General features: G+C 43.7%; 1 protein-coding gene across 1 annotated transcript in view; it reads right to left on the bottom strand.

The window, feature by feature from the left end:
- LOC306700998 (neural-cadherin) overlaps positions 1 to 13,566 on the bottom strand; it is a gene marked incomplete at both ends in the record, with an annotated part of 277,168 nt that overhangs the window by 180,641 nt on the left and 82,961 nt on the right. Inside the window, 3 exons of the mRNA XM_079166195.1 lie at positions 923 to 1,172; positions 7,325 to 7,436; positions 11,835 to 12,039. Coding sequence (XP_079022321.1) covers positions 923 to 1,172; positions 7,325 to 7,436; positions 11,835 to 12,039 — 567 coding nt within the window. The remainder of the gene's footprint in view (positions 1 to 922; positions 1,173 to 7,324; positions 7,437 to 11,834; positions 12,040 to 13,566) is intronic.

The following is a 13,566-nucleotide window of genomic DNA, read 5'->3' as shown; positions in this document are numbered from 1 at the left end:
ACACACACACACACACACACACACACACGCCTATACTCAGAAAGAGCACACACACACACACACACACATAAGAGTGCGTGCCCAGGGCCTCCTGAGGGTGCTGGTGGGCATGGCTGATTGACCCTGCCTCACCACTCTGCCAGAAAATCAACCAATTAAAAGATGCAGGCACCACGGCATCACTGGAATTGTGGTTAACAGCAGCTGCAGTGTTGAATTGGGAGGCAGCTGTGAGGAGCTGACCTGACAAAGCAGGACTCCCCCTCCCCCTCTCAATTTATATCTTTACATATCGGTTTACCCATCTTTTTGTCTCTATATCCAGCAAGCGTGCTTCAGCCTATTAAAGGTAGAGCCACACTGTTGTAGGTGTATCTTCATACGACAAAGACAGGAAATAAAAAGGGTTAGAAGAAGCCATCAATTAAATCCAAAGGAGAGAGGAGCACATAAAAAGGACTGCAACCCTTTTTCTCCTGGCCCTGACCAAATCATGTTGGCAGACAGCGGCTGAAATTGAACCTGGGCTTCATCGGATGATTATTTTTAATAATGATGGTGTCTTTCCCACCAGACTACAGCACATCTGAAAAGCACCACTGTGTGCAGCGGCTCCACAGCGTGAATAGGTAAATATGCACCCCAAAATGAAAAGGGTTCCGATTTATTTAGTTTTTCTTTATTTCATTCATCATATTTTATAATCCTAATTGTGCTTTGGCATGTCAGATGTCATGCAAATAAAGCCTGCTGAACTGAATAGAGTCCAGGGCGATGCTGCTGACTAAGGGGAGCTAATAACCACTTTTACAGTTAAAACTAACTACAAGTTTCATCTCATCCCATCAAAACCTCTTTCCATTGGGTTTTAACTAAACAGCTGCAAGAAAATCCGGAGTTTGACAGCCCGAGTCTTACTTACATATGCTGGGAGAACTCGGGCGCCTCATCGTTGACGTTGGCCATTCGAATCCGTACGGTGGTGGTGCCAGTGCGAGGAACCTCCCCCTTGTCCACCGCCATCACTACGAACTCGTACAGGTGGTTGGGCCTCTCGTAGTCCAGAGGCCCTGCTGGGAAGATGGTCCCGTGAGGGGAAATGGTGAAGTCTGGACTCAGGGTGTAATAGGTCAGCTCTGCATTCTCTTCGGAGTCACAGTCATTGGCGGACACTAGAGACGACAACATAGAAATAAAGAATCGGAAAAAAAAGAGGTTAGAGGGACTGAAAGACAAAACCAGAGCCCCTTAGATCTCAACTTTTCCTTTGTCCTAAAGCGTTTATATGATGTGATGCGCTCTCTAGCACCACCACCATTACTCTGGTGCAGCAGGCTCTCTGCTTACACTGAGTGTGAAAGCAAGGGTCGATTCTGATGGACGTAGCCTGCATGAGCATCGCTGTTATCCATTCTGAAACATGGAAACACTTTTCAGACATTATCTTTCTCAGTCCAAATCAGAAATATATATGAAAAAAAGAAAAATCTTTAACAAGGTTTCTCTCATTCTGTTCTTTTGCAAAGTTGAAGATTGTTGTTGGAACAAATTGACCGCACATTTAATTTATTAATCAATATGCAGTTAATATGTTTTAATTATAAATGAAATGTGCAGGGTTAGCTTAGAGTCGTTTCAGACGGTAGCAGGTCATACACAATCAATACATTTATCACTTTCTTTTTTTCTGTCCCATTTGGGTTTCTTGAAAAAAATGAAATGACATTGAAAATGTCTTGCAACAAATACTCATTATGCCAGTAAAGCACACTGATCTAAGTCATGGGGACAGAGAACACATCAGCTGAATTAAACAATGAAGTACAATCTGTTTAATTAATAATCCAGAGAGACTTTTCTTTTCTTCTATTGTGTATTTGAGCAAAGGAACTTCCCATTAGCACAGCACATCGAATCACTTCTCATGCTATGTGACCAAAGAGAAGATTGAACAGGAAGTGATGCCCCCACTGACTGAAATGTTCCGTTCACACAGAGGGAGTAAGTGCTATTTGCACAGCATGCATTGAAAGGACTGTCATTTTGCAACATTTCTGTTTCTACATTACACATTGGAAATCCATGGAGCCCGGACTCGCTCGGCCACAAATTGGTTGCGTTGCTAAAACTGAAAAGATCCTCCAGGGATCAGAATAAGCATATTTTCTGCCAACAAGTCTTTTTGCCATCAAACTCTCAATTCTCCAATTCACCTTACATTGCATTTGGTTCGTGTCCATAGACACACAAAAACAAACAAAGACAGAAGCACAGGAATACAGGCACACATTAACACATCTGTTTACTTCGTCGTTGCCATAAAGCCTCGGAGGAACTCTCAGCACACTTCAAATTAATACTTTAACAAAATGTCAACAAAGTGAAAAGATCTGTTTATTAAAAGGTTTATAAACTCCGTCAGTATTTATCCACATCATTTGTTTTATTCCTTTATGTCAGTACGAGAATTTGAATTTGAATATAACAGATTCATTGATTCTGCAAGCGTTGTTGTATTAAATAAAATGTTTTTAACTGTGGCCTCCAGTCTTTCATCATCCTGAACAACCATCAAATTAAACTAAAATCTATTATATTTTACAAAAAACAACTTCCCTCATGAAGCTGCAAGATGAAAGTGCCCTGAACTATTTAGTTGGACTGCAGAAGTGAGGCGCATTGCATTATTACTAATTGGAAACCCTAATGAAAGGCTGAGAATACCAGAGAAGTTACAAATCAAGAAACACACACGAGGCTGCTTTCACACCTGACCGGTAACGGTTTGAGCTCCGTCGGTCTGATAATCATGTAGAGCTGGTGATGCAGGACGACAGGCAGCAAAAGAAAAGTACACATTTCATGTATCTTTTGGTATAAAGTACAACATAATTGCCCGAGTAAATTACAAAAACTATGTTATTCAGGCAGAAGGAAAAGAACATTGTAATGTATAGAAAACACTGTAAGCAAAATGGGTGTTTTATCATTAAATTACTATAAGCTTTAGTTTACAGCTGCAAATGTAGCTTATCTGTGTGTATTATAAAAAATGTGTATTAAAAAAATTGCAATACAACACAACTGAAAACTGCATCCAATCCGGTGTGGAAATGGCAATTTGTGTCCAGACCCGGCCACACTTTTTTTATATTACAAATGATGGTGTTTGTAAAGTCTGTTATTCAGATTTATGGTCAGATTTGCAAGCTGGATAAAGTGAATTTACGGATGTTTACCCTGCACTCCCGCCCTGGTTACAAAGACTGACATTTTTCTGAATTACAACTGAAATGCAGCCATTTTGCTGCTGTAAAGTGATGAATAACCTCTCATCAAGCGGTGATGGGTAGAGAATGGACTGCGGCGCCGTCCTATCCCATATGCAGCGGCCAAACACATGTCACACATGAGTCAATATCTAATTTACTAAGTAGAGATTTGTACTCTTCAGAGCACCGTTTGAGCATGTATTCATCAGCGGGTCCCTCTGTAATCTTAAATCAGCATTGTTGTGCTGGCATCACTGCATGTCCGTCTGAAATGTAATGATTTTGTGCTGAAGATGGAAACTGCCAGAGACTCAGATCTCTATGGAAAGCAACATAATTGGCTCGCTTGGCACTCTGCAGTTCTTTTATCCAACTTGGCGAAGTACACATTTGTCCACTCATGATGGAAGTGATTATGGGATTACTAGCACATGATTTAGCAAAACCATGCTAGATGCCCATTTCTCCCTCATTTACTTTAATACTGTGCCATTTAACCCGTTTAATGAAGTACGGGGAGAGGAAAAACATGGTTTAATTTTAGGAGGCTGGGCTGTTCAGCTTCAGGTGCACTCAGAACTGAATTAGTCACATTCATTGTGACATGCATGCAAGCATCTTCACTGCACTTAGTTTTGATGTAAAAAGAAGAGTGTTTGGCAACGGAGCCCAATCTGTGAGCCTTTTCCCACCTTACAAAGTATAAAAGTGTATTTATTTTATTTTATTTATTTCTGTAACGTAGAGCCTTAAATCCAACTATTGGAAGGATTGCCATTGGAACTGCATGAACATAGGTTGATCCCTGACTGTTCATCTCGTGCTTTCATCAGGTCATCATTGTCCTCAGCCATCATTGGTTTATCAGCCTGAGCTGCACACAAGACTTTAACCCAATGTAAGTCAACGTTTCCTTATATGAACTTACATAGGAAAGTTAACTTATGTAACATACTTCATTTACGTAGGTGACCCAAGTTAAGTAACAGACAGATCTTTCATAGCTTTAAACAGATAATCCAGGTTACTGTTTAGCTCTGCTGTTCATTTAGTTGGAGGTTGAATTGCTCTTACATTGGGCTGAAAATCCTTGTTTCTGTGTTTGCATCGAATGCTGTTAAAGCACACAACCTTCTCACCGTGTGGGCCTGGTGGTGAATGCTCTCTGCAAACGGTTTCAGTGGGTTCAGATATCTTTGTCAGTACTGATCATATACAGCAGTGGTTCTCAAACCTTTTCTGTCTTTTCTGTCTTTCACGCCCCACCGCCCCAACAACATGGGAACAAAATGGTCCATGTTGAACTTTTATTGAAATAACATTTTGTGACTCCATATGCTCACACACACCAGGAGAATTTTATTTTAAATATGAGCTTTAAAATGTAGCATTCTGGTGTAATCTGAGAAGAACATTAAGTGATAAGACGCAAAAAACTAATTTATTATTCAGTTATTAATCAGTATTTCAGCTCTATTATTATGAACCTTTAAAAGTTTTCGTCATATAAAAACAAAGATAGCAAGAGTAGCGAGAACCATCGCCTGTACACATAAAGTGATTAGTTTTCATTGCTGTATGTCTTCATATTAATTATACTGTTACTGTACAGCTGTTAGGATTGTGGCCAATCTTCTATTTGCAATTAATACGCATTCAATCCAGTTCAATTATTTCAATGAAAATGATAATCTACTCTGGCTAAAGTAGCTTATCAAGAGTAAAATATTAGCTGTGATTTAACTGCACGTGGGACTGTTGGTCCTCTGTCTGTGGTCACAGTGAACAGTGTCTGTGTGTGATGAGAGGACAGTGAGCCCTTGTTGCTGTAGTTCATCTCCTGGAGCAGAGGCTGCATTTAGCATAAAACACTGTGACAGCAGGAAGCTGTACTCACGTCTGTTTAGACCTCCACCTATATCCAGACCCAGCTCCACCTTTATCCAGACCCAGCTCCACCTATATCCAGACTCTACGGATCTACACGATTCACGTGGATGATATATTTTGATTCAAAACGGAGAATTTCGCCAAAAAGCGACAAGTTTGCAGGTATGAATACAATTCTGCATTCCCCCCCCCCCGTGCCCCACCTGCAATACCGCTGCGCCCCACTAGAGGGGTGCGCCCCACAGTTTGAGAACCACTGATATACAGCATGTCTTCATTCAGTTTTACTCAACTAAGCTGTCTTTGCTATATGCTATGATATACAGTACATGTGCGACTTCAGCTGCAAAGACAACAAAACTACTTTCAAAGGATACAAAGTGATTTTACACATTAAAGCTGTTCTATGTGTATGCTACTACTACAAATAGGCAATTTAAAAACGGGTGATAATGATAGCGATGATTACAATGATTGCAATGCATTATAGCGAGAACGCAGCACACGTGTTACTATAACTACCGCCTCCGCCAGCCAATCAATTTGCAGTTTACGTCCACGTCTCTCCAAAACATCATCACGTAATCATTTTATCCTTTCAGACATTTGTGTGGAATTCTCATAATTAGCATATGAATTCTGGAGTTACGGACAGAAACGTGCTTTGTGTGGTCACAGTGACCTTGAACATTCACCACCTAAGTTTTCTCATCAGTTCATCCCTGAGTACAAGTGGAAGTTTGTACCGAATTTGAAGAAATTCCCTCAAGGCGCTGCTGAGATATCGTGCTGGACGGAACAGGAAAACATAGTGCCGATCCAAAGGTTTTCCGCCTGCAGCGGAAGTTAATGAGCACTTTCAATGCCGTGTCATAACAGCAGTCATTAATAATTTACATAGTGCATGCAGCGTTGTTTTTTCCTGTATTTTCTTGTTGTCGATACTCATTTGCTGCCCTGTTGGTGTTTCCATTTTAAGCCAACAGTAAGTAAACCTGTTTATTGAATTTGAAGCACCACTTTGTTTTGAGCTGTAAACAGAATGATGTTGAGTTGCTTTTAAAGTGGGATTGTTCTTTTATTCGTCAGGCAATTTGGATCAATAATTACACTTTTTTTTAAAAGATATTAAATTTTTTCAAACAGAATGTGTATTCTTTATTCAGTGTGCAGAGGGATGGAGAAGTGGGGACATGTTTTTGCCGTCAGTTGTGTTGGGAGTCTGTCAAAACCTCAAAAGGTGGCCTCCCCAGTGTTAAGGCACACTGTGACAGATCAAGTTGTGACAAGTCGCACCCACAACGGTTGCAATTACCATTTCTCCACATAAGATGAAACTTAAGTGGTCCCCGTGTGGAAATTGGGTCGTTACAGGGAAGGAGAGGCTGGTGATTCCACGGCTGCCAGTGCTGACAAGCACCTCCTCAGTTTCCCTACCAGTCGAAACACACGAGTTAAAGAAGCTCAGCCACTCTTACTTTGTCCTGAACGTCTCTACAGCGGGCACGGGCACACACACACACACACACACACACACACACACACACACACACACACACACACACACACACACACACACACACACACACACACACACACACACACACACACACACACACACACACACACACACACACACACACACACACACACACACACGGTTTAGCTGTACTTCCAGGCATTCATGAGGTAAAATATGTTGTGTCTTTGGTAGAGTCTAGACTTTTACACCTACCGGATATGAGCAGAGCGAAAATAAAATCCACCTTGTGCTTCACCCCCCCCCCCCCACACACACACACACACACAGTAACATCATGATTAATTCATCATGTATTGTGCTCATCAGGTGTGTTTTAGGACAATTTTAACGAGAACACCTTTCAACATTGCGTGTGAGTTTTTAATTAGTTGAGTCAAGTAGCAAAATAACACTAACGCAGCTTCTTTAGTTCTTTTGTTGAGGATTTGTTTGAGAACACAAAGATAAAGAAAACAGTAAAGTACATCTCTACGTCTCCTAGCAACTCTGTACCACAGAAAACACAATGAGAAATGGATCGAGTATTTTCAGTGCAAAATAAGGTCAAGAAAGAGTGCACCCTGACATACAGACGGGAGTTTGATGGGGGGGTCTTTAGAGATGTGTCTGGGCGTCTCACCTTGCAGCAGGGACGTGGCTGTTGTCACAGTCTCCGGCACGCCATCCTTGCTGTAAATGGACTGGAGGAACTCGGGAACGCAGTCGTTTTCATCGACAATAACAACTCGTACCTGAGAGAGGGGTTGAGGGGAGATGGATGGAGAGAGACAGGCAGGAAGTCAAAGAGGGTTGGCAAAATAAATGACAAATTCCTGTAACATTTAGTCACCGAATACATTGGCATGAAAAATCTTCAAGGGAAAAATAAATCCATCATCAAGATTATTCCACAAGATAAAAAAGATTGAAATGCTTCAAGGACTCTTCTGACAAGATGGAAATCTTGAAAGTTGAACAAAAGAACACCGAGTCTCTCATATACCTGAGTGAATATCGGGATTACATCTGGAGCATTTCAATTCAATTCAATTCAATTCAATTCAATTTCCTTTGTACAGCCCAAAATCACAAATCCTCAGTGCTTGAACCCTCGTATTGGATAAGTAACCCCCCCCCCCAAAAAAACACCAAAGACACTAAGAGAGGAAAAAAGAAAGAAACCTCAGGGAGAAAACAGAAAGGAGATATGTGCATTTGTCTTGTTCAGTGTTGCTATTTTCCATGTTGATGTGTATTTTATGTGCCTAAGTGTTGAATATGTGCTTGTACTGTAGGAGCCTGTTCTGTTTCCTTTTCTTACGCTTATATGTGTATTGGTTTTGTCTATATGTTACTGTCTGTTCATTTGAATTTGAAATTTTGTAATTTCTGCCTTCAAACATGTGTCCGGGGACAGCAGATGAACACGAGCCTCTCTGGCTCACTTACAGTTTGACTGTTGATTGGTGTGCATTCTCCTGCTAAATAAACAAATAAATACATCTCTCACCCAGCATGGCCAAAGCGCGATGAAAACAATCTGTACGACAGAAAGATTTTACTCAACATAAACAATATAACAATCATACTCGACTTGAAACGAGTGTAAAGTCTCTGCATGTGTCCTCTCATACATGTGTCAGTGGCGCCGTGGCTGTCTCTACATGCTAAAGCTGCCCAGGCAATCACAAGTGGAAATACAGGAGATTAAAAGTCACACCGGGTTGGTGTTATGAAAATTCTAAATTACTACTTCAGGCCCCATCCGGAATTGGTTTTCTTTGGGTCCGGAGTCGTTTTTCATCTGTGAGTAACCCAAATTAACCCTATCCCTAGCCAAGAGGAAGCCTCATCCCGACCAGCTCCAAAGGCGTGCCCTGACCCCGATCCCTCTGCTCTATTTACCACCTCAGTGGGGGAGCTTCTGCAGAGTTGGCCACTTCGCCTGTCAGCGGAGAATGCAATCTTGTGCAATTTTTTCAGAAGCCCTGAGCTAACAAATGAGAGTGGATCAGTGCGCACAGATGAATTTGTATGGTGTGAGCATGTGTGTGTGTGTGTGTGTGTGTGTGTGCGTGAGACACTGTAAGGCTGTTCAGTTCATTAGGGGCATGAAGGCAAACGCAGCATCTTCTGGCAGATGTTGACTTCCTGCTTGCAGCATTCAGGGGAAAAAATACGGACATGAGCTGGATGCAGCGCCTCTCTGAGCCCGAGACCAACTTCCTATAGACACAGCGGTACAGACAAAAACACTACACTTCACTCTCTAACACACACACACACAAACACACACATTGTAAGTGGTGTGCAAATACCACTGGTATTAAATCCTGGTAGGTAAGATGAAGTTCTGTAATATCAGTTAATCCTTCAGCAAAGATCAGCTTGGAAGCAATGGACAGCAAAATAAAATCTGACCATGTCAACTCCCTGAGGTGATTTTGTGTTTGCCAGTGACTGTTAATCTTTGTTTGCCTGTGTGTGTCTGTGTGTGTGTGTGTGTGTGTGTGTGTGTGTGTGTTTACTTGGCAGAGTTCCTGTGTGCCAGTATGACGGGAAATGGCGAGGGTTCGACAAGACATGAACATACGGCACATGTGTGTACGAGGCTGAAGAAAAGCAAGATTGAATGAGAAGAGAGGGGTAATAAGGCCAGATAAGCTCGAACACACACACACACACACACACACACACACACACACACACGGGGCAGCTGCAGGCCGGTCTCAGGCTGGTTAGGTAACTAATGGCGCCGATGAGCTATCACTCCTGGAGGGAGAAACTTGGAAACTACCTGCAAATTAAAGTCATGCTCAGTGACTGCAGTCAACACAAGTACACCACCTCTGTTCGCTGTTCTGGGAGACAGAGACAGATTTTCTGAAGAGCAGAAAAGAAATCGCAGCTACATAAATGGAAGACGCAGCATTATTTCTACAGTTCCCTATTATTAACGCCATAGTGAACTTGAACACAAGAACGAGGGGGAAAGTAGAAAGCTTTTAATCGTGAGGTGCTGGCTCAAAGCACTTCTGATTCATGTGCATCGTGCATTCATGTGCATCGTACATCGTGCACACAACCAAAACGCCATTTAGACGTGGTCACAGGTCGACATTTTGGATTGGTTGCCATTTTAAAGAGGCGTGTCTCATGTAATATTAGCCTGCAACAGGGCAGCTGCCAGTAGGGAAAGAGATGGATTCGTTGAGGCTGTGATCTGGGTCTGTCCGGTCACCCTCATCCCTGAAGTATAATGGACGTGAGCTCAGTGCATGGTCAGTCCGAGTCACGCCCTCATCTGGGTAAGTGACCAAATACAACAGATGGCTCCAGTGAAATAAGCATCTGCCTGATAGTTTATAGAACTGTTCAGCTGTGAATCTTTTTTTGCCCAAAGGTCCCAGCTCCCACTCTGTGCTCAAACGGCAGTTACCTCTGATAACGCCGCCCTGACTCAGGGCGTGATCGCAGAAACGTAGGGCCAGTTCCCCCAACAACACTGTTCGCCCCCGTCAGCACTGTTGCGGGTGTTTGCAGTGTTAGCGTTGATAGCACAGTTAGCCGTGAGCTGCTGGCTCGGCCGTCGCCATGTTGAGAACCGTGTGGCGGCATTAGATGTTCTCAGAACACCGCAGAGCGAACCGTAAAGTATAAAAAAACGGTTTATTTATTGGTAGAGAACATGCGCAACATATTCCACTCTCTCTCTCATAATCCTTGTTCATATAGAGATCTGTAGAGAAGACCATTCATTACACCGGCTTTGCTTCTTTACACTGAACCAAACAAAGCCGGAATAATCCTGCACACACACACACACACACACACACACACACACAGAGAGTTTCTATCTGGTGGTGTTACACTGCACAGCTAGAGAGGCAGCAGGGTGACAGCGTGGAGAAGCTGCTGGCTTTTCAGCGCTGATGGGACTCTATGTGAGGATGTTCAAAAAGAGACCCAGACTCCAGAGGGCAAGCACAGGGATGAGGAGGCCGGTCACCCAGGGCAGGAGTGTGGACAGACAAGGACACACACCAACTCTCTGCCAATTCCTGTCTTTCTTTCCATTTTCTCACTATTGGATCTAGTAATCCCCCCCCCCCCCCCCCCCTCTCTCTCTCTCTCTCTCTCTCTCTCTCTCTCTCTCTCTCTCTCTCTCTCTCTCTCTCTCTCCGTACGGCCTCTTGGTGTTCTGTAGGCCACAGGGGTCCCGAGCGAAGCAGTTCAGGACAGATCGGTTCAGCGGGACAGGTTTTAGCCTGAGGCCAGAGTAATGATGGAGACCAGACCAGATGCGTGGACGCCTGCAGCGGTCAACCGCTGTTCTCTCACTTCCTGACAACATAAGGAAGTCATCGGGAATACCAAAGCAGTGGATCCAGACAGACGAGTCTATTTGGCTTCGGCTGAAGACAAAACTTGTGCTCTAAAAGTGTACAGTTGTCTTTGAGGTTGAGGATTTTAATTAACTTTTACAATCAGTGCGGGTTAAAGGCATCCCAAAACAACCCATGTAGTGTTGATGAGTTCAAAATGCCTCCCATTAAACAACAGAGACCAATCAGGAAGCCCTAGAACCAAACGATCATTTTAACTGCAACATTCACAGCTATTTACATCCATACAGCAACTGCAGATCAATACATTTAAATTTAACAGCATCCAAGGACGTTTCAGAGCAGACTGGGATTTAATGACCATGTGTGGTTACTTTATTGTCTGCAAGATATATTATAATCACCACTGCTCACCACAGTTCAACAGCTTCCGGACAATTTCCACTACACCGGGTCTGCAATTCTGTCCAAGATGTACGTGACAGCAGCTTGAAATGCAGCAGATCAAAGTCAGCCATGCCACACGAGGAACAAGTAAAGGAACCGGACACCGTCGCACTCGTAGAAGACTTATTCATTTGAGGACGTGTCAGGTGTTGTTTGCAGTATGCTGCACAGACTGCAAGACTTCATGAGACAGTCTTTTAATCTCAACAATCTTTGAGGTTTGAACACCGTCAAGTCATTGAATTTGACAGTGGAAATGTGACTTTAAATTCACATCGCGCACACACACACACACACACACACACACACACACACACACACACACACACACACACACACACACACACACAGACAAACCTCCGCTGCACTGCTCATGCTGTCCAGGCCCTCGCTGGCTCGCACCAGCAGCAAGTAGCGATGCTGGTCGCTCTCGTAGTCGATAGGGCGGGTCAGGCTGATGTCACCGGTCTCCGCTGAGATGGAGAAGAGGCTGCTGGGATTGATGAGGAGGCTGTAGCTGATTGGTTTCTTCTGGAAGGACACGGCAGGTGTGACCAGGAAGCTGGGGAGGCATGGAGAAAAAGTACACCGTTGACTGAACGCGCAGTAGAGGGCGAGGTCGAAGAGAGCGGCGTATCTGCATGGTCTTCTGAACATGTTGGTATGTCAGAGTGGTGCAGAGAAGAACTCTGTACTGCAGAATGGGCCCGTTCCACTATAGTGGGGCTCCTCCTGCAGTAGGAGGTCAGCGGAGTGGACCAGCACCAGACCAGCTGTTACCCCACTGTCCAGCTCTCTAGTGCTGGCTGCCGCTCTCACGCTGCCGGCTTCATAACAGAGAGGTGCAGGAGAAGAATCTGATACGGAAAGGACTTTGAAGTGCTGTGCAGCTAAAAGCCCACCTCTTAATGAGGAATATGGAACATGAGATAAAGGTTGTTTGGGTAAACACACAACCCAAACATTACGGCTAATGTTCCAGTGTGCTCCAAACACCGCAAACTATTGACAGGGAGGTTTAACATAAATATTGGAGATTGTGGATCACAATATTGCTTGTTTCCTTAAAAGAAACGCTTCCTTGAAAGCGTTCGGACAAACGCACACATTATTATTTGCAATGCTTGTGGTGTTGCGTTCCCTGGCTCTGAGGGTGGGCTTACCTGGAGCTTGGATTTAGGACCACCTCCTGAGCAGTGGCTGACATTGGCTACATGTTAAGTTGCAGGTTGTTGAGCTGCTGTGGTAGACTACAGAAGATTAAAGTATACTCTTGTATATGCAGAGGAATTAACACACCAAAGTGAGACAATCTGACCGATTGAGGCAAGGGTCATAGACGGATTTAACAGCTTCAGTTCCCCGTCAGAAAGTGCTCCTGATGTCGAGGTGAAGCGGTGAAAACATTCTAAATATAGCTCACATTTAGCTGATATTGATTGTTTGGGTGAGACTTTCTTTTACGTGTCTAAAATAAGTTTTACTGCCGTCCCCCTTCAGCAGCGGTTAATTGCTTTGCTCCTGTGGTGGTGCTACTGATCTGGTTCTCCAAACGGCGGGCGTGATACACCGACTATGGATAAGTACCTCATACGACACCACTTAGCAAAATCCAAACTATTCCTTCACAGTGAAGGAGAGCAAAAGGAGAGCAGAGTTGTACAGCGTGGACTCAATCACCTCAGAGCAAAGTGAAAACAAGAGTAGAGTAGAAGGAGAATCACAGAGAACTCAGAGCTCCCAGCAGAGCACACTAAGAGGGGGTCGGGAGGGGGCGCACAGGTGTAAAATGCTGAGTAGAGTTGTTGCTTGTTATTTATTAGACGTGCCATCTTACTCTGACACAACTTCCCTGATGAAATGAGGGTAAACAACAGACCAGAATATCCACTTTATTGCTTTGTCAAATGTGTCAGTCACACCAAAGGAGCTGGAGGGTGATAACGACACCGATTCAAGGACACGAGTCACAACTGTAGCACTTTAGACCTGAGGCTGTGTGTGTGTGTGTGCGCTCATGTGTGCGTAAGGATACACAGGCCTACGCAGTTTAATGTGTGGCGGCATGTGTGTGTGTGTGTGTGTGTGT

Source organism: Pholis gunnellus (genome assembly GCF_910591455.1).
Source record: "Pholis gunnellus genome assembly, chromosome: 1".
In the NCBI taxonomy this organism is placed as follows: Eukaryota; Metazoa; Chordata; class Actinopteri; order Perciformes; family Pholidae; genus Pholis; species Pholis gunnellus.
This window is presented reverse-complemented; position numbering and strand designations above follow the sequence as displayed.